Here is a 22,493-nt window from a genome sequence, read left to right as displayed (position 1 = left end):
AATGATATAGGCATGAACTTTTTAACTCCTAATTCTCAGTGTCTACTGGGTGGCACAGTGGGTAGCGCTGCTGCCTCGCAGTTAGGAGACCCGGGTTCGCTTCCCGGGTCCTCCCTGCGTGGAGTTTGCATGTTCTCCCCGTGGGTTTCCTCCCACAGTCCAAAGACATGCAGGTTAGGTGCATTGGTGATTCTAAATTAGCCCTAGTGTGTGCTTGGTGTGTTTGTGTGTGTGTCCTGCAGTAGGCTGGCACCCTGCCCGGGATTGGTTCCTGCCTTGTGCCCCCATGACCCTGTAGTTAGGATATAGCAGGTTGGATAATGGATGGATGGATGGTGTCTACTTTTCTTATGTGGTTATAATACATTTCTAATACATTGAAATGACCAATTACAGTATATGAATATATTTTTCTATAGAGGCTTTCAAAAACAAGCCAGGGAAGCAGGCCAGAATCCCACCAGATGTGCACAGAGGAGGTGCACAAGAGGCAGCCTAGATTCAGCCAACAGTCAGTCAGTCAGTCATTTCCCAACCCACTATATCCTAACTACAGGGTCACGGGGAGCCAATCCCAGCAAACACAGGGCGCAAGGCAGGAACAAACCTCGGGCAGGGCGCCGGCCCACCGCAGAGATTCAGCCAACAACAACGGGAAAAATATATACTGTGAAATGTTCCAAAACACACGCATAATGCCCCAGAAGGGAGGGGATCGCCATCAACTCCTGGCTTGTACAAAGCAAGGCAACAAAAAAATGAAGCAAAAGGGACAGACAACAGACAATCTAAAGCAAATGAGTCCCAATATGAAATCCACAAGCAAATCCTGGTAACTGTAGAGGGCCAGAAATCAGAATCACAGAAAATCCAATACCCACAAATCCCACCAAACCTCATTTGACAAAACCACCCTGGACTTCAATTCCCAGCCTGTCTTTACGGGACAGGAGGCGGTCCCTTAACAGTGATGGACAGGTGGCCCCGCCTCTTGGGGAATCCACCCACAAGATACAAGAAACCTACTGAAACCAGAAAACACACAAATACTACAAAATAACTAAATAAAATAAAGAGATAAAACATAACTAGACAAATAATAGATGAACAGAAAAATACTGTATTACAAAAAACAATGGAAAACAAAAGACACTAATGATAAGCGAACAAAGAAGACAAAAAGAAGCAATTTCTCAGGGGAGAAATCTGGGCCTGACCATAACAGGGTCCAAGCAATCAAAAGACAAAGGACCATCATGAGAGGAAAGAATCAAAGCCACAAGACCAAAACGAGCAAACGAATATAATAAAGCCACACGTCAAGTTCTTAGAAGTCATCTGAATACTCCAGACGATTTGGAAATGTGTTATGGCGACCGTAATCCCGTTGTGACGATGATGTCACATGACGCACACCTCTGGTCATTAAGCCTATGACTTTGCAGGAGAGAAATTAGAAAAACACATCAAAACAAAAAAATAAATGAAACACCTGAATTTCTTGACCTCAGAAAAAAAAAAAACTGCTCAATTTTTTTTCAGATGAAGAAATGACTACAAAAAATTGTAAATGACACCGCCATCCTTGAACCTCCAGCATCTCCCACTCCCATAGTAAATTACCCAGAATCCTTTGGTGTGCGCGATGCTATGAAGGTTCACTCGGTGTTTCTGTGTTGTCTAATTATGCAGATAAAGGCCCTAAACTCCTTCTTGTCCTTCTAAAAGATCATCCTGCCTGACGAATATTTGCTCCCATCCTGGACTGTTGATTTTAATTTGTGTTTCTGGAACTGATGAAATACCAGCTTGATTTTTTATTTTTTATTTATTTCCTGGCCATCATCGTCACTTTCCTGGACTAAAACTACAATTCATTCTTAAATGTGCCTTAAATTGAACCCAGTCCTGAGCTAAACATCTAAGAAATAAATCCCCTGTGGTTGGAGTTTTCCTTCAAACATTCACAATGGCCCAGGTGGAACTCCCATCCATGCTTACCTGTGGCCCAGAGGATTAGGACGAGCCCACACAGACACAGGAAGATTTTCAAGGTGTTTAGACATCCAATCAGCTGGTAGGGCAGAACCTTCTCCACATCACCTGCCGGAAAAATAAAAAATAAAACGGAGAGAGAGAGAAGAGAGAGAGAGAGAGGAAGAGGGAGAGAGAGAAAATCATTGTCTGGTTATTCCGAAATTTCACTGCTGATGGACACAGAAGGCGAGTTCCCCTTGGGAGATCCCCCAGAGATCTGTTAACAAAGAAGAAATGTTGCATGGAAGGCCCAGCTCTGACATTCGGTCGTGTGCACTGGCGTGAAGGATGGCAATGCGGCCTGTGGGAATTGGGCGCCCCAGTCAGCCTTCTTGTGGTCCATGAAGCCCCCCCCACCCCGGCTAACACTCTTCATGGTGTTAGACTGCTCATTTTCCTGCATTTATTTGTTTGCTCCTCCGTCCTGAACTGCATTTTCTACTTCAGTTCACGCGGTGTCACCTTAAGGAGGACAGATGCAGATAGCGGGGTGTGTGTGTGTGTGTGTGTGTGTGTTCACTCTCTTTCTACAGTTCAGCACTGGTCTCGGGGTAGAAGAGAATGACTTCAGCTGGATTAACAGACAGTCCATAAATACGCGCCATCTGCATCTCCTGTCATTTTGCTGCCTTTTCTATTCACACCACTTGCGACAAAGGAAGACGGGAGCAGAAAAACAACCAAAGTCGTCTAAAAAGTCAAATCTCACGAGAAGGCGTCTTCTGGGCTCCGTTAATTACACATGAAGAGAGAGATAGAGATGGCCGAGAGGAGCAGACCCCCGGCCTTTAAATGGTCAGGCACTGCAGCCCTCGGTCTCCTCTGGACAGAATGCCTGCTTATTTAAAGAATTCTCCTTTTTATTTCTTTTTGGTTTTACTCTTAAAAGAATGAGTGTGAAACATTAAGGCGACTGAATGGTCCTCAAAATCTTATCTGCTTAACTGTTGTGAGTTTACAAACTTTAAACAAATTCATTATGGATATTATTTATTGAATGAGTACCTCTCTCTTGGGTTGTGTTCGGGGTTTTGAATATTGTTTAATGTTTATTTCCTTTTTCCAGAATGAATGTTACATGATAAACTTCAATCGCTGTGGTTCTCAGTTTTAATAATCATTAGCCGCATTACCTGCTGAAGGCAGGAAATAAAAAACATATCTGACATTGCCTGCCCCGTGTGTGCCCTTGGTATCTGAACCTCTCGTGACCGGCACTTCTCTGTCGAGTGTGTTCTCATAAAGCCCTCTTCTCCAACTTCATAGTTATTGTTGAGGCGGCTTCGTCATCTCCTCTCCGTTTTTATACTGCCTGTCTTTGAAGGCGACTCTCAGCGTGCCTTCTACAGCTTTACTCCTCCTCGTGTGTCTCACACTTCTTTCGCTCACATCACCAAAGCCAAACTGACCAATCAGATTGATCTTAGAGACAGGACACACACACATCATTGTACAGTAGATTTTTAGACCTGAAGCTGTCATCTAGCAGATTTAAATGATTTGTGTCTTTCTTCAAAGCTATCTTGGTTCTTGGCAGGGGATGTCTTCATGTGGTGCAATTGCTATGTATAGCTTTGAAATTACAGCTAAAGTCGAATGTTTCCATCCAGCTGGGTTAAAGACCTTCAACCTCCATGTTTCACAATTCCACACATGTTGTGATGTAGATTAATCCACTTTGATAAAAGGATAAATGTTTGTGTGTCTCGGTCCAATTGCTCCGTCTCTATTATTCCTACAGACATTAGCACTGCTTTTACGAATCCCATACCAAATGGCATATAACAGAAACATATTCAGCACATTTTTCATTCCAACAGATGGTGTATCACAAACATTTGTAGTAATGCATTTTAGTTTTACAAATACAAATCCCATAATAAACAGCATATAGGAGAAACATATAAATTGCTTTTGTCTCTCCAACAGATGGTGCATCACAAACACTTGAAGTTAAAAAATGCATTGCATTTGGCATACCAACAGATGGCATAACACAAACATTTGTACTAATGCATTTTAGTTCTACAAATAAAAATCCCATAATAAACAGTTTATAGGAGAAACATATAAATTGCATGTCATTCCAACAGATGGTGACTCACAAACATTTGTAGTAAAAAAAAATGTATTGCACTGTCATTTCAACAGATGTTGCATCACAAGCATTAGGAGTACTTTCAAGAATCCCATACCAAATGGCATATAACAAAGACATATGCAGTGCATTTGTCATTCCAACAGATGGCACATCACAAACATTTCTAGTACAAATGCATTGCATTTTTCATTTCAACAGATGGCGCATCATAAAGATTTGTAGGTATAAAGTGCATTGCATTTGAGTGTTCCAATCCATTGGTTGATAAACACTGCTACAAATCACCCCACTATGAGTGGATGTGCCCGGTCCAGGGAGGATTTCTTCCTTTCTCCCTGTGGCATCTCCTTCTCATTCGACTGCCCAGAATGCACTTGTGGTATTGTACGATCAGGAGGAGGGCACTTGGCTCGGCTTGACCATCATGACAGTCACTTTGCCTCTTTTAAATGGCCACAGATTCCCCCCCCCCCTCCCCGAGGTTTATCTTCTCCACTTGAGAGGAGTTTTGCTTTTCTCTGTCCTGTTGTGAAATGGTCAAATTTCAATTATAATGTTAATGGATTTATTATTGTCATACTTGTTTATGTTAATCGTTGAGATTGCTGTGTGTTAAGCATAATGTATGTGCAAATGTTGTGTAATTTAATAATTTGGGGCATCACAGTAGTAAAATATGCTCAAGTGCCTCGAGACCATACGCAGTGAAGAGCGCCATACACAAATACAGGAAATTGGCAGCACTTCCCTGTGACTATCAATTTGACAGACAAGTTAGAAAATGGACGGATCTAAAAGCAATCAGTGCTCATTCTCCTCAGTAATCGCACTGTGATCCAGTCTGTCATCATTTTCAGCTTCACTGCCTGGTTTGGTGGTCTGCCGAATCAAAACTTTAAAAAGCTCCAGCAGCTTACTGAACTTGCAGTCCACATTAGGGGAGCCGACGTGGATGGTTTGGTATCGGAGGGCCACGCTGAAGGAACTGTATGACAGGTGGCGCTCACCTTTAATATATCTGGTGGGACCCCCACAAAGCAGTCTGGACGTTCGTTTATACGCAGTGCCTTACAGCTTTCAATAAGAAATGTCGAGGGAATAAATAATTAAGGCTTTAAGAGTTTTTCATATTTATTGTGTAAGGGCCTAATAAAAACCTACCATCAAAGCGAGTATTAATGTTAAATATTTGAACCTGATGTCTCCACGTGTTTAATTTTTATCTATGGTGGATTTAAAAAGCATTGAGACCCCTTTAGATCACTGATATTTAGTAGAATGTCTAGTGGTGGTCTTGGGACCCCAGCAGATTGTTGGTTTTTTTTTTTTCTTTTCTCCAGCCTTCTGGAGTTTAATTGTTTTGTTTTTTTCTGTCCTCCAGGCCATTGGACTGTACTTTATTCTTTGTTCTTTAGTATTGCCTAATCTTATTTTCATATTTTTAACTTTAATTTCTTCATCTTGTAAAGCACTGTGAGCTCCGTCATTTGTATGAAAATGTGCTGCAGAAATAAATACATTTTGTCATTGTTGTTTACGTTCTGCACGCTTTATTGTGTTGTAGATTTCATTTTAAATTGATGAATGTGTCGTTTTTGTCCATTGTGTAACCCACAATGACAAAGTGAACACACGTGACCAGAAAGTTTTGCAAATTTATAAAAAATCAAAAACTGAGATCTCTCCTTCCTAGAAGTTTGCTTTAATGCTCCTTGAGATGTGCCAAGAACTTGACAGAAGGTCCCACAATTCACACTGCAGGTCAGGACAAAAACCGAGCCATGAAGTCCAAGGAACTCTCTGTGGACCTCTGAGATGAAGTTGTGGTGAGACAAGGAACAGGGCAAGGGGATCAAACCAATTCTACAGCAATGAGTGCTCCCTGAAGCACAGTGACCTCAACAATCGTGAAATGGAAAAAGTATGGAACCACCATACTGAGTAACTGGGCAAGAGGGGTCTTGGCCAGTGAGGCGATCAAGAACCCAATGGCCACTCTAACAGAGTTTCAGATGTCCTCTGCTGAGATGGGAGAATCTGCCAGAAGGACAACCATCTCAAAATCACAGCAGACCGAAGCCACTCTTGAGTGAAGGACATATGACAGCATTTAAAGGACTCAGAGCCTGAGGACAAAGACTGACTCTTCATTTCCATTCCACCAGGGTCCTGAGGCATGTGATGCCCCCTGTGATGGAACCAGGGGTGTCAGCGAGCCCCAAACCCTAAACACGAACACACACAAATTGCTGCGTACCACAACTAACCAGACCCAGGGGTTTATATACCCTAAAGACACATTTTGGACGTGACCGAAACAAGAGATAAAGGGGTGCCTACGTGAGACACGTGGGGTGTATTGTATTCAAATGTTTATTAGATAGATAGATATATTATTGGACCTACGTGCTTTACGCGAGTTTCATAGACTTTTATAGCACCACTGTGAGTGTGGGACGTGACTGACTGGTGTGTTAATAAATGACAAGATGAAGGGGGAGCACAGCTCAACGAATACCAGTCTCAACTAACAAGATGTGGGGCAGAACACACTGAAGACCCTGGCCTGCCCGAGCAGCAGCAGAGTTTGGAGGCCTTGCACCTTTTTGTCTTGGAGGAAACTCCATTTTGTAACAGTCAGAGACTTAGTGCACATGGTTTTTATAGGCGCACCGTACAATACTCTGTACCGCCATAATTAAATGCACAGCTACGACTGTCTGAACACACCAGCTGTTTGCACTACTTGTAATTACGACACTGTTAAAATACAGACTAACAACTACAAATGTGTACGTTATAATGCTGTGTTTGGGTAGCAAACTGCTTAGCGCTTCAGCCTCGTAAGCTCAACACCACTGACTTCAAATCTGGTGCCCAGGTGCGAGACGTGTGCCTGCAGTTTGCTCATTCTCTTCATGTCTGTGTGCGGCTTTTCCAGTTTCCTTCACACATTTGAAACATGGCCGTGTTTGGAAGAAGTAGAAATTCTAAATTGGCCCTATGTGCGTGTGTGGGGAGGTCCTGCAATACACTAGACAAGGGACAATAATAATTCTTTACATTTATAGAGCGGTTTTCTTGCTACTCAAATCGTTTCAGTGAGTGGGGAGCCACTTCAACCACCACCAATGTGCAGCACCCACCTGCTTGATCCGGCGGCGGCCATTTTTGCGCCAGTATGCTTACCACACATTGGCTATCTGTCCCTTCACTACCTAATAGCCAATCAGAAACAGGGGGGCCAGACTGACTAGGCTATGATGGGCAAATTAGCCAGGACATTGGGGTAAACCCTACAGTTTACAAAAGAGGCACAGGGACCTTTAATAAGCACAGAGAGTCAGGCTCACCTGAAGGACGGTGCCATTTTAACTGCACAGTGTCCTCGTCACTGCACTGGGGCATTGTGATCCACATTCAGACTACAGGGCAAGCGCCCCCTGCTGACCTCACCAACACCTCTCCCAACAGCAACCCAAGCTTTAACCTGGTTGGTCTCCCACTGAGGTACTGACCCGTTCTGAAGTGCAGGTGGTATGGCTGCTGGATTGTCTCCACCAACCCTGAAATGGATTAAGCAAGTTTCAAAATGACACGGCTTGTTCATCTTCGATTCTCCGTTTATTCTGCTTTTCTTCTCACTTCCAAAGGCACATCTTCGGTTAACTGAAGGCTCTAAACTGGGCAGTGTGAATGTGGGGTGTGCTTCCAAAATGGGCTCTAAATTGCATACGTTTGCTGATGGATGGAGGAAAATTCTAGATTTATTTGTCACTTTCCTTTAGCCTCCCTAGATAAACCATATAAAACTAGGCTTCCCCACACTAAACTACAAAAAGGAACGAGGTAGAGAGAGTGGATTAAAAAAGGAAAAGATATCATCTCAATCAATGGACCAAAGATCAATAGACAGCTGATGATCTGACAAGCGCAGCTCACAATAAACCAGAAGCGCACCAGAAGATGTGCCCGAGGCCTCCAAAACTACAGACTTCGGCTCTCAAAGACTCGGCAGCTTCAAAAAATGAATGGGACAGGAAGTGGAGAAGTGCGTTTCAAAGGGACAGGAATCCAGCAATAGCATACAACAGAAAACGTTTAAAAATCGCACATGGAGATACTGTAAATTAATGAGATTTAGAGAGATTTAGAGGAAATCAATTTAGATTTCATTTGTATACACAATGCTTTTCAATATTCTACACCCTTTTTAAAGTTTTTATGCACCCATGTGAACAACTGCCCCCCCCACCACTTTGACTAGGTATCTAGTTATAAAATAAGCTTCCATGCCGTGACAAGAAAATGTGGAAAAATCTAACTTTCACATGAACCTTTCATTATAATCTACTATGTACAGTAATAAAACTCTAAGGCCTATGTGTGCTGTCCCTCAGACAGATGTGATTGGTCAGTATGGCTGTGGTACGACTGGTCAGTTTGGCCGTGCTGTGATTGGTCAGTTTGGCTTCGGTGACATGACAAAAAAGGAAGTGCGAGTACGAGATGCATGAAGAGAAGTAAAGGTACCGTAGCCACACTGAGAGAAGTATAAAAGCAGACAGGAGTCGAGAAAGGCGCCTCAAACATAATGACAGGAGGCTTAATGGGAATGTGCTCGGTCAAGTGAGGTTGAGAAGGTACACGTAGGACAAGGAAATATTTTTAATTATTCAGGACAGGTCACATGGTTGAGCTGTAATAATTTTAATTTGAAAACCCGCCTCTCCCCCTCATTCATTGGTTGAGAGTCCTGTCTTCAAGCACAACCCTGTAGGAAGGGGCTTTGTTTTTTGTGAACTATTTTCATTTTTCAGAGTTATTTATTTAACAATATTTTAGCAAAAAATGCATTTGTTTTGTATGTTGAAAGCACATGGCTGGATGACTTGACGTATGGATTATGCAACAACTGTAAGATTAATGTGATTTTTTTTTTTTATGGGTGTTTTGATATTGTTTGTGGGCAGTACGGTGGCGCAGTGGGTAGTGCTGCAGCCTCGCAGTAAAGAGACCTGGGTTCACTTCCTGGGTTCTCCCTGCGTGGAGTTTGCATGTTCTGCCCGTGTTTGCGTGGGTTTCCTCCCACAGTCCAAAGACTTGCAGGTTAGGTTCACTGCCGATCCTAAATTGTCCCGTGTGTGTGTGCTTGGTGTATGTGTGTGTGTGCCCTGCGGTGGGCTGGTGCTCTGCCTGGGATTTGTTCCTTCCTTGCACCCTGTGTTGGCTTGGATTGGCTCCAGCAGATCCCCGTGACCCTGTGTTAGGATATAGTGGGTTAGATAATGACCGACTGACTGATACTGTTTGTTGTTGTCCAGTGTGGTCACCATTGGCTCCCATTTTATCAGAAACTTCACTATTTCTATTCTGTTTAAAAATTTTCCTTGTCATCACTACACCCTTACATGGGGTAAAGTAACATAAAACTATAATTTTTGGGTGGAGTATTCCTTTAAATTGGACATGACATAACAAATGACAATATGTTGGTTGCATCAGCTTAAACTGTTACAATGTACACCAGGTTAAAATTAGATTTTTTTGTTAAATACATTTTTCCCATAATTACCTTTATATTTCAAATTTACAGACTGCAAGCAATGATTATGGATTGAAATTTTGTCATTATTCAACTCTGTGGAGATATGTATGCATTATTTTTCTCATGCTTTTGTGGTTCTGTTGCCATGATGCAATGTCTGGTTGTTAAGGGGCGTGGCATTGGGGGGGTCACATGTTATGACATCATTAGCACATCACTTCATATACCTGTGTTGCAGCTTCTGTAGCAGACATGATTGCAGATACAAGCAAATCAAGTACAGTATGTGGAATTTAGATGTTTGTTTTGGTTTGGAATTCTTGCTGTTCTCAATTAAAACTACGAGCTTGGGTTAGCATCTTGGTTATCAATCTCCCATTTTTGACTTTTGCTTCATTTAAAAACTTAAGCTTGTCTCCTAAACCTTGCCTTAATTTAGACTGTTCAGGCAGTTGGTGCTGGCAGGACATAAGCAACCATAAACAATAAAAATGTCGTGGACTGGGAGTGGCAAAAGGTTCCAAAAGCACTTCCAATATTGTCCACTAGAGGGGGATATCACCGTCAAACCCTGGTAGTAATATGGTCAAGAACCAAATATTTATAATATTAAAATGTTTATTTCACAAAAAGCTCTGTAAATTCATGAAGCTCCATAAATCCCACACAGCAAAAAGGAGTTGGCAGAAAGAGCAATCCAAGGCCAACAAGTCCCAATAAGAAATACCAAGAATAGTCGAAATACAGAGAAATAGGTCAAGAAATCTGGTGAATCAGTAAGCATTTGAAATTCACAAAAAATCAAAAACTCATCTCTCCAGAGCGCATCCACAATGAACCGCCAGGAACTGTGGGAGACCCTCTAGATTTACAGGGCAGTGCCTGACATTGGCCTTGCTTCTTGTGGGACCACCCACTAAACACATGGAACATAACACAGGCAGCCTACGCTTGTAAACGGAATCAGAAATGAAGAATAATATACATAAAGAACATAAATCAAAGAATCAAAAATGAATAAAAGTGGGGAAAAAACTTGAATCTAAACCCTGGACAAGAGTGGAACCCCAGCTGAGACACGACAAAAAATAAAGAATATCAAAAATGGTGGCATCCATAAAATATTAATAGCAAAGATGATACAGATTCCTAAGATTAAAACAGAAAGAAAATCATAAGTACGTAAGTAAGTAAAGTTTAATGATGTGATGTTGCCAGAATAGACTGTGACTCACTGCAGCATTGAACCTGTTAAGGTGGGCACAGAGAATGAATGGATGGTTGTGGCCTTGGCACCGCACTGCCACTTAAAGGACAACTAAAAAAAAAAAAGATTACTTGATAGTGAAACGAAAAAACATTCTCGAGTTAATAAAAAGCCCAAAGAGAGTCAGGAGGAGTGACACGTCTACAGGATTTGCAATATGAATTCAGTAGAGGCCTAGCCTGGGAGATGACTGACCAATTAATTCAAAAGAAATCCAGGAGTTTTAGAATGTAATTATAAAGTTTGAGGATTTTACCTTCAAAACTCCTGACAGAGTAATAAAGGGGATAGAAGGATGGAGTCAAAACACAGAAATTAGAGTAGACTTGTGTGAATGGACCCTAAAAAAAGAAGCTTGACATTTTTAAGATAAAAGAGTGTGAGTACAATTTCTGGGGTTGGATTTCTGGTAATTTAGTCTGGAGAAGTGCAGAATCACATAAACCAATGTACACTGGCTGCAAAAAATGTCCATTGTGGCCTGTAGGCCTGTATGGGGTGCAGCAGAGCCACAAACCCCAGACATAACATTTACCCACACAAGCCCCAGGTTCAAATAAGTATTTTTCTTTGACAGAAATACCTTAAATAGGCTTCTTCTTCCACAATACAATACACATGCTTTTGCTTTTCTTTCCTTCCTTCCTTCAAACCTCCTCAGGTGAGTGTTGCCCAATCCACCCTCAGCTCCGACTCACCTGGGAGATGCAAAGCAGCAATGCCACAACAATGCCACCAGCCCCCCTAGGACAGGGGAGAATCCTCATGGCAGCTCTCCCTGGCACCACCTAAGTACAATCCAAGTACCTGCACGCCGCCTCAGGCAGACGACAATCATACAATTATAATTAAAAAAAAAACAAACGGTATAAATGAAGTGGACACGTCATCATCACAGTCTAACACCAAGCTAGTTAAGCTTCAGGGAAGTCAAGCTGTCCAGTTAGGAAGCACAAGCGATTGTGAATCAACGTCACCTGCTTTGCCACAAACGAACTGGGGAGGCAACAACAGGACAACACCCCTCAAAAAGGGAACGGCTTTGCAAGTGGTAGTCACAACTTAAACTGTTACAGAGATTACAAGGTTAAGTAAAATTAAAGGTGTGACAGGAGACAAGATGGTGCCCCCCCACCCCAGTAATAAACAATATAACAGTGAAAATGTCCAAAATAAATGACTGTATTACATTGAATAGTGTAATGTATTGAAGAAACAGATGTAAAAAAATAAGTGACTTCAGTCAAGAAAACCCAGAACAAATGCCATGATGGGAAAAATAGAACTTAGAAATGACACAAAATATACTAAAATGATCAAAATTCCTAATAGCATATAATGAGACCCATCCCTGCATACTGATGTAGTAGGGGGTGATATGTACCTTGTATGGTAATTAATACATAAAATATGGTATTAAGAGCGAAATCCTTAAATAATTACACATCAAACATCACTTCCATTGTCACATACTAGCACTCAGACATCTCACAGTAAGGGAAGGTTTAACTAAATATGGGAGGGGTCTGTTACTGACCCCGCCCACATCAGCCCATCCTGCATCTCAAAGCCAGGGGCAGCAGTGTGGCGGAGCTCGAACAAGACAGAGAGACACCGCCAGTCCGTCTGCTGCTTCAAGGTGCGCTCGGGATGTCCTTCTGCTCACCACTGTGGTATGGTGTGTTACTCTAATCAAATGGGCTGTCATGTGTCCTCACTACAGTGAAATTCTTACTTGCATGTCTCCTCAGGCAGTTGACAATAATACAATACAAAAAAAACAAAAAGCATGCATATCAGGCATCATACAAATATATGTGTGTGTGTGTGTGTATATTATATATACAATATTATATTATTATATATATATATATATATATATATATATATATATATATATATATATATATATATATATATATATATGAAATAGTTTACTGTCAAATAATGCAAAGAGTACGCGACACATGTTTCACCCTAATTCTGGGCTCATCAGGCATACACACTCACTGCACCCCCCTCTCAGGGAATCGAATCGGGGAATGCAACTGAAAGAGGGCACCGTGGCAGATGTTAGCCGACTTGCTGACTAACCACAAGCCTTACCTGGTAGGTAACCACCCATACAATCTGATTGTGATTCAGACTACGAATGCCATGAATATATTATATTATATATATATTGTCACACACATGCGCATGGGAGGCAGCTAAAGGGCTTGAGTAAGGGCAGTTCCGAGTCATACCGGGATGTGGCAGAGTGCACCGACTCTTTGTCTCCCTTGCCTGCAGACCATTCACGGGAGATTCCACCTGGTTCGCTTGATGTCACTTCCGGGTCTGAGCCTATGGAAGAAGACCTTGCCGGCTGCGGCCCCTGTGATGTCACGTCCGGGCTCGAGCCTATGGTTGAAGACCCTCATGAGCCCGGCCCGTTTGACCTCACCTCCTGTCTTCCCCTTTAAAAGCCTCCACCTTTTCCCTATTCCCTCAGTTTTGTTTTGGACTCGGTGCTGTGTAATATACTCACGACTTTGCAGCCAGGATACCAATTATATGGGTGGCTGCCCCAAACCTTTCTATGGCTCTTTGTGGCTTTTGTGACAATATATATATATATATATATACACACATTATATTATATTATATTATATTATATATATATATATACACATATACACACACACACATATATATATATATACAGTATATATATATACACACACACACACACATATTTATATACACACACACATATATATACACACATATATACAGAGTGAGTCAAAATTATGTTAACACTAATGGTACTGCTGTGTACTGTATATACTTATATTCAATTTTTGTGGACAATTTATGTGCCAAATACGGTACATGTATTGAACATGATGGCGAACAAGCTGAGACATTCTTGTAAATTATCTTGCACATATGAGGTATGATTTGTAAATAAATTGTTTCTGCCATTCAAAAGTTAACATAATTAAGGGACAACTTTGGGGCGCCGCCATGGTAAGTAATACCACCCCATGGAGAGAGGGGGCGCTATCGCTAACTACCTCTTCTTTGTTCCAACAGGAAGCCGGCACAGACGATGTCTAACACGACTTCCTCCCCAATCTGATAGCCCCGCCCCTTCCAGGTGAGCACCCATAGGTGTGTGCCTTTCTCACTTCAGTCATTGTCATTGACCAGATGAGACGGAACTCATGGCATTTAGCTGTTTATGTTTTGTCCTGTTACTTTAAGTTTTAACATAGACAAGTACACGACCCAGTCTTTGAACCTGTGCTCGCATTCTTTTTCCACAATATATGCATACTAATGAACAATATGTTTTTTTTTAACTGTTATATATACTGTACAGTTTACACCTTCTCCTCACAGGTGGTGCAGTGATAGTGCTGCTGCTTTGCAGTAAGGAGACTGGAAGATTGTGGGTTCGCTTCCCGGTTCCTCCCTGTGTGGATAGCGCTTTGAGTACTGAGAAAAGCGCTATATAAATGTAATGAATTATTATTATTATTATTATTACACGGTTATGTTATAAAATGTGTTCCTGTGATTGACGGTTCAGCAGCCTAACAACTTGTGGGCAGAAACTGTCCCTGATGTGAGTGCCAATGGCCCTAAATGGAGGAGTGAGTAAAGTGGCTCCTCAGAATGGCTAAACTCTTGAATTATAAAGTCTGGCAGACCTGCTCCTTGTGGGATGTTGGGTTTTATTTATTTTTTTGTTAATGATGCCATTCTCTGCAAAGGCTGAGATTTGTAGTGCAATAACAGGAGGGCAAATGGCACCAAGACTCATACTGCAAGTCGCTTATTGCAGTGCTTCTCAAACTGTCTTCTTCCAAGACCCCCTTAGCCAAAACAAAGATCCTCACGGCCCCAATACATTAAAAGAAAAAAAATATATACTTAAAATACTTTGGCAGTGTCCGTTAGCCTTGGATACCTCATAGTGTAAGACTAATCCTGTCTGAATAGGTCTGAAGACTAACTGACTTTTGTACTGAGACCAAGGTCTGAAAAAACCTAAACGTCACAAAAAAGTGACAAAACCACAGAGGACAAAAGAGGGGACACTACTAGGAAATGAGATAAAAGTGTAGCTTGTTCTAGCCTTCTCAAAACTCAAGGTTCTCATATCCCTCAAAACTATAACTTTCAGTTCCATGAATTTTTAAATCAAAAAATATAACCCTCAGCTCCCCTAGTGGGATCTTATGGGGGCAATGGGCCCACAGTTTGAGAAGCACTGGCTCCGAGTTTGCACCTTGGCCTTGTTCACTGCTAAAACTCTCGCCTTTGTCTACATGCAATACAAACTGAGCTGCAGCCATATGATTGGCTGTTTCTCTTAACGAGGAGGTGGGCCTAATAGAGACAACACCCAGGTAGTTATTTCGTTATTTGAATTCTGTGCTGCCGTGGCCCTGAAACAAATGAGACAGGTTTGAAGAAAGACAAATAAATGGATGGACGGGTAGAGAGACAGACAGAAGGATGGGTAAATGGATGTGATGAAAAAGTGAGCCATCCATGATTTAAAATGCATGTTATTTCATTTTAGTTCATTTGTTTCCCACCTTAATGTAACACAGTGTTAAAGGGATTTTAATTAATTCTTAAAATAACAAACACTCACCCCAGCACAGGGACGCTTTAAGAGGCTCGGCCAAAGAGACGTGCCAGACCTCACAGGTGTAAACTGCTCCAGTGATGTCCCATGGGAACACCGAGAGGTGACTGGTCACCTGCTGCTCATTCGCTGCCACGTTGAGCAGTTGCTGCTGGTTGACAGGCGCCATTGGCTTAGGCAGGTATGGATCTCGAGTCCAGATCAGACTGATGTTGCTTGGTTGAAAGCCTCTGGTCTTGCAAATCAGAGCCAAGCTGGTTGCTCCTGGATCAGTGGACACTTGCAGGAGAACTTGGGGTGCAGTGGGAGTAGCTGTGAATTAAAAGAGCAAATAAATGAGATGGAAGTGGCTTAATAAGCAGGTGTATGTTCATGTCTTGGGGTAGCAAAGTAGAGCACATGAAATGGCCAGCCTTCAGCTCTGTGAATCATATTGAAATGGTCAAAAATGGCAAATGTGTCAATTTAAAATGAAATCTGTAACGCAGTCGGTTGTGCAGGGGTCTCAACACTTTGTGAATCCACCACATTTCTGTTCTCTAAGAGTCAATGTAACCCCCTAAGCAGTACATTTTTATGTTGTGCTAATGACCCTCTCAGGCAACCCTCACTGATCAGTCGACTCACCATACACCCGTAGATGGGTTCCATTTCCCTGGCCTGTGCCTTTCTGCCAGATGGTGACACTGCAGTAGTAAACCCCAGTATCCTCTAAGGTGAGGTTCCTAATAACCAGAGAAGCATTCTGTACCCTCAGCGATGGTTCTGGATGAGCAAGAGACAGACGTGAGGTCCTCAGGGTCAAAGTGCAGTTTCTGGATGGCTCCTGGCCTTCTTTTGTCTTGTACCACTGGACTGCACATTTTGCTGTAGGATGCTTGCTGGTGTCCAGGACTGAGAAGGTGCACGGCAGGTACACTGTGGCACCGCGCAGGGCTACAAGCACAGCAGGGGTCTGCTTCACTGACACCACACTTTGACTTACTGTGTTGGGATTGGCTGGAAATAAAACATGAACAGGGTTAAAATAGGGAATGATCAGAGTTGTGAAAAGGAAGCCCAGCGTTGGATCACTGCATAACTTTAGTGAGCCCAAGCAAAAGGCCTCATTTCTTTTCTGAACCTGATTAGAGCAATTCTGGAATTGTGAGGGGTTGGACATCAGTACAAGGCAGGAACCAACCACTGACTGGATGCCAGGGCTCATCCGGGCTAACATGGAGTCCCTTTGAGATAAGCAACACTGGTTCAGAGGTGTTATGGAAAGCATCTTCACCTTACTCCATAACAGCCTGAGGTGGCAGTGAATGTCCTCATTCAATGCAGAACTCCTTTGAGGATGTCAGGAAAAAGACCAACACAAAGTGCATACTCACCTGGGTGACCATCTCTTCCAGTTATTTCCATCAAGGAGACCCTACTGGGCACTGAAAGGTAAAGAACTACTGGACATCTCAAGAGCTTCTTTTCTACTGCAGACACTCTGGTCCACCTTAAAAAGGTTCATTTGATTTACTGTACTGCTGTGAGCGCAGATCTGCTTTGTCAATCTTTTTTATATACTGTATTTGTGTTTTGTGCCATATATTATGAGTCACTGCCACTGTGTAGGGTATTGTGCTGGTGTCCTGTATTGAATTTTGTGCTGTCCATTGTATTTTCTTTCTTATGTGCATGAATGGAATCCCAAGAGAAATTAATTTGTCATAAATTTAATTGGCCCTAGTGTGTGCTTGGTGTGTGGGTGTGTTTGTGTGTGTCCTGCGGTGGGTTGGCACCCTGCCCGGGATTGGTTCCTGCCTTGTGCCCTGTGTTGGCTGGGATTGGCTCCAGCAGACCCCCGTGACCCTGTGTTCGGATTCAGCGGGTTGGAAAATGGATGGATGGATGGATAAATTTAAAAACCTGTCTGATCATATGTCCTCGCTTTGTCATTATGGGTCATAGATTGATGGGCCAAAATGGCAAATGTAGTCATTTAAATGGAAATCTACAATAAAGTGAAGGGGTCTGCATATAAGGGTCTACTTCATTTGACCCAATGTAATAATAATAATGAAAAATAAATAATAATAATGATACATTTTATTTATATAGCACCATTCCCATGCGCAAGTGTTTAATATTTAATGTGAAACTAAAGTTGTTCACTGCATTCAACTTCCTGTTCATTTTATTCAACGTTTATTTGTGTACATAATTAACATTCTATAAGTTAATGTATATTATTGCACACTACACTCCATTGTATTGTATTGTTAAGTCTTCTGCTGGATTTCCTGCAGCATCATTAAAGTGCGATTTACATGGATGTACCGTATTGACCATTCCACACTGATTTTTTTTTTATGTGTATTTTCAATTTTTTTCCTAAAACCTGTAGTGTGGAATGTTTTTCGCCTTGACTTTCACCAAAAACCTTTAAAAAGACAACTCTGGAATTTTTTGTGTATGCTCAAACCGTTATCAATAGCGCCTGATGACCCCAACTCTCTTGATTCACTGACCCCCAATGTCTTACTTGTGGATGAGTAGCAATTTTCTCAAACTAAAAAAGGAGAAAACAGAAAATTTAGTGATTAGCAAAAATTGATATTATGAGGGTATTTTAAATAAACTCGATCTATTAGATTTAAAAGTCAAGAATGAGGTAAAGAATTTAGGGGTAATTATTGACTCTGACCTGAATTTTAAATCACATATTAATCAGATCACTAGGACAAAAATTTTTAACTTAAGAAATATAACAAAAGTTAGACCTCTTATAACATTGCAGGATGCTGAGAAATGAGTTCACGCTTTTGTTTTCAGTTGGCTAGATTACTGTAACGCACTCCTCTCAGGACCACCCAACAAAGACATCAATCGATTACAACGAGTGCAGAATGCAGCTGGCAGAATCTTAACTAGGAAAAGAAAATCTGATCACATCACACCAGTCTTAGCATCACTACACTGGTTACCAGTGCCATTTAGAATTGACTTTAAAATCCTGCTGATGGTTTACAAAGCTTTCAATAATTTGCTCCATCCTGTATCTCGGAATGTCTTTTACTTTACATTCCCAAATCGTAACCTTAGATCTTCAAAGGGTCTGCTTACAATTCCAAGAGCTAAACTTAAAAGAAGTGGTGAGGCGGCCTTCTGCTGTTATGCACCTGAAATCTGGAATACGAGTTTACTGATAGAAAGTCGCCAGGCTAAGACAGTGGAGCACTTTAAAAAACTGCTAAACACACATTATTTTAACTTGACTTTCTCATAGCTTCATTTTAGTTTAATCCTGATACTCTGTATATGCATTGAATTATCATTATCATTCATGGTGGCTCCGAAATCCGTACTAACCCCTACTTTCTCTGCTGTTCTTTTTGCGGTTTTCTGTAGTGTCGATCTGCGCCACCACCACCCAACCAAAGCACAGTGCTGTCCTTACATTGATGGATTAAAGGCCAGAAGTCCACTTGACCAGCATCATCAAGTCCTTCCATGAGAACCCTGAATACCATGAGGACTGATTGAAGTCATGTATGTCAGGTAGAGTGCCTAGAGGGGGCCGGCCGGGTGGTCTTGTGGCTTCATAACCCCTTGCAGATTTTGTTTTGTTTTTTCTGTTCTCCCCGGCCATCACACCTTACTTTTATTCTATGTTAATTAGTATTGCCTCATTTTATTTTTTATATTTTATCTTTTTTTCTTCATCCTGTAAAGCTCCTTGAGCTCCATCATTTGTATGAAAATTTGCTACAGAAATAAATGTTGTTTCCAACAGCTGCATTTTGGAAGCCTCCACAATTGCAGCTACAAACATTTCCGCTCAGAAATGTAAAGGTTTTTAGCAAAGTGACCTAAATTTATAAAAAGCAAAATATTTTCCAAATGCCATATTTGTGTACAGCTACCATATCCTTTGGGTTAGTTTCGACCCACTACTGACTTTTCTGCTGCATTTAAGGTTCTTTGTTTGTGCACAACCCATAAAATTATCCTAAAACTTAAAGAGTCATCAGTACTACAGGTCAGGACAGGCAAACAAATGGGCCTGATGGACTGAATGGTCTCCTCTTGTTTGACAAATCTCTTATGTTCTTACATTCTAGAGGACCAATCAATACAAAACAGGTTTGCTGGCAAGGGAAACTAAAGGGGGTGTCCGAATCAGGTCAAAAAAAAAAGACCCTGAAGGCATAGCATTGAGTCAGCACTTGAAGAAAGAGGCTGGAAAGAAAACCTGCAGCTGCCGTAACACTCCAGGATCGGAGTTTGAAGCCCATGAATTTGAGAAAAACCCACTCAGGTCCAAGAAGAACCTACAAACTCCGCACACAGGTAACACATACAGTAAGCACCAAATATGAATGGTGGATCTGTGAAGCAGCAGCAGCAGCCCTAACCACTGCACCACCTCGGAATTTAAACTGGTAAAAACTCCAATGTATTTGATAAACATAATAAATCTAAGTGTGCGACTTTAATAAGAACAAAGAATACTTGAAACATTGTTTAGCACTATGCCTTCACAGCTCCAGAAAGGCGTCTCTGACTCCAGGACTGGCCGTGTTCTACCTGTGTTCTGGTGCACTGATCTCATCTCATATTTCACATACATGCAGGTGACATTGCAGTTGTGATCTCTGAAATGGCCTGGCGCCATATGAGGGTCCAGTGCACACCGCCACCTCCTCCTTAGACAGCTGAATTGTACCAGCCAAGTGGCAGAACAGGATCTTATAAAGATAATGTTAAGTGGGCAGCCCTTTAACAACATAATCACACAGCATTCTCAAACCTCAGGGTCAAAGGGCAACTAAACATTAATGAATTCTACAATTTAGCATTACAGTGTGTCACAGTAAAAGAAATTCTAAAGAAAACTAGAACGATGTCTGGGGTCAGTCTTCAACTCAACATCACCCTGAACTGAATAAGCCGAAGACTTTAAAGAGATTAAATTCCCATTTTCTGCCCGTTGAGAGTTTCCTCACCTCCATGCATCTGTAGCAGCAGCAGCAGCAGCTCAAGTCCAAGTCCGGCCATCGCAAAGTGGATCCAAGTCATCACCTAGAGCGAAAAAAAAAAAAGAAAAGCACACAAAAGTTGAGCTCCACACACATGAAGACGTTTCCTCTTTGTGACACCTGGCTACCTAATGTGACGATATCAGTAGGCTCCTTCTTGCCTCATCAGCACATTTGAAACTTGCCACTACAGCGTTGTATTATACAGGTCAAAAGGCTTGACCCAGAAAAACGGTAGAGAGAGACAAAAAGAACAAACATCTGAATTAGCGTCAGTTTCGTTAAGCAGTTCTCAGAAAGCTGTTTTCTTGTAGGTCAGTCTGCAGAAGGACAAACAGGGCAGTCAATATCGAGATGAGATGGGCAGACTGCTGCTTGGGGGGCCCCCTACTGATGGTTAGCAGATTCAAAGGAGGACACCGCGAGATCGTCGCTTCTGCTGCTGAGTGGCGTCCAGCCACTGTGGCCGCTTGAGGGATGCCAATATTCCACATCCATTGAGCCCCCTCATTCACATATACAGTATGTCACTTACAAGGCGGAGGTCACAAATCGCAAATGACCTTTTGAGGGTCACAGACATCATTTCACCTCACTCCCACCCCCCTTTAAAAAATTCCACTAAACTGAGCTGCCGTTCTTATTTTAAGAGATTACAGGACTACTCCACCCTAAAATGGCATTTTGTATGTTGCTTACCCCACATAGTGATGGCTCAGAAAATGTTCAATCTCAGATTTTGATGCAGAACAGAGATAACAAAGTTTCTGATAGAATAGGCGACCATGGACACCAACAGTAAATTGCAAATACGACAGGACGACTTCACAGGTGGATTTTGCAACACAAATAACGTGAGATTTTATCATAAACGTTTTTGAAATCGTTTGCTGTTGTTCTCCATAGACGTCTATTCTCTCAGAAATTTAGTTATTCGTCCCTTTTGCAGAAATAAACTTTGTGTCAATGCAGGCCCCAAAGCCTGCTTCTTAAGTTCTGGGAGCCAGACAAACCTGCTCAGGCTGCGTCCACGTCCACACTACAACGTTTTTACTGATACACACTCTCCAGAGTCGTATACCCCTGAACATGCCGGGTAAACTCGAGAGTTTTTAAAAACACAGACTCCAATCTCACTCTGATTGGTTCATGCGTACTACGTGGCTCTTCCCTGATTGGATCCTGCACATTACAACATCTCACTCCATGACTGGTCACCATATTCCAACATTGCGGACACAGAGGAGCTTGTTGTGTTAAAGTTTACCTGAATGCATGTAAACGGCGTCTTGTACTATCTGAACGCTGCAATAACATGCACAAAAGGCACATCATTTCCCAGCCGTTACACCTTTGCGATAAATTCTGTGGCCAGCCGTGTAACCATTTCTTCAATAACGACACTTCCTCTTCTCATTTCCGCCAATACGCACATGCCCAGTGTAAGTGAACTGCTACGTCATTTGTGTTTTTGGTCGTTTTGGAGTGTGGGCAGAGACACTTTCATAAATGATGCAAAAATTACTAGTGTGAAGGGGGATTGTTTTATTTATAAATACCACTTTTAAATTAAAATGTAGTACAGTGGACGTAGCCTTGGTGATTTAGCTCGGTTTTTGAAACTGGGGCCAAACTTTTGAGTTTGATTCATAACACCAGACAGTCTACAGATGTCTACAGAGCACAACATATCTGATAGCCCACTGAGCTGTCATGAAGTGTGAGGTGGATGGAGATCATGGAGAACAGTGCCAAGGAAAAGTATGCCAACTCTTTGGAAATATCCGCATTTTTGTATGCATTTTTCTCAAAATATGGTCTGATCTTCATCTACTGTTCTTAAAATGCTGACTACTGTCACACACATGCGATTAGGA

General features: G+C 41.9%; 1 protein-coding gene across 1 annotated transcript; it reads right to left on the bottom strand.

Annotated features, from left to right (window-relative positions):
- Positions 1 to 15,486: 15,486 nt before the first annotated feature.
- LOC127526115 (tapasin-related protein-like) lies at positions 15,487 to 20,651 on the bottom strand. Its single transcript, XM_051920382.1, has 3 exons — positions 20,584 to 20,651; positions 16,226 to 16,597; positions 15,487 to 15,910 (listed from the first exon to the last, which is right to left on the bottom strand). The coding sequence occupies exons 1-3, from the start codon at positions 20,633 to 20,635 to the stop codon at positions 15,585 to 15,587; spliced, it is 750 nt and encodes a 249-aa protein (XP_051776342.1). The 5' UTR covers positions 20,636 to 20,651; the 3' UTR covers positions 15,487 to 15,584.
- Between the last annotated feature and the right edge of the window lie 1,842 nt (positions 20,652 to 22,493).

This window comes from Erpetoichthys calabaricus, chromosome 17 (assembly GCF_900747795.2).
Source record: "Erpetoichthys calabaricus chromosome 17, fErpCal1.3, whole genome shotgun sequence".
NCBI classification, from domain to species: domain Eukaryota; kingdom Metazoa; phylum Chordata; class Cladistia; order Polypteriformes; family Polypteridae; genus Erpetoichthys; species Erpetoichthys calabaricus.
The sequence above is the reverse complement of the archived record's forward strand: the minus strand, read 5'-3'. Positions and strand labels throughout refer to the sequence as shown.

Excerpts from the sequence above, each read along its gene's own strand:
- LOC127526115 (XM_051920382.1), bottom strand. The coding sequence starts at position 20,635 with ATGGCCGGACTTGGACTTGAGCTGCTGCTGCTGCTGCTACAGATGCAT. Across the intron at positions 16,598-20,583 it reads GCTGCTACAGATGCATGGAG|CCAATCCCAACACAGTAAGT; the intron begins GTGAGGAAACTC and ends TTTTATTTCCAG. Across the intron at positions 15,911-16,225 it reads AACCCATCTACGGGTGTATG|CTACTCCCACTGCACCCCAA; the intron begins GTGAGTCGACTG and ends TTTAATTCACAG.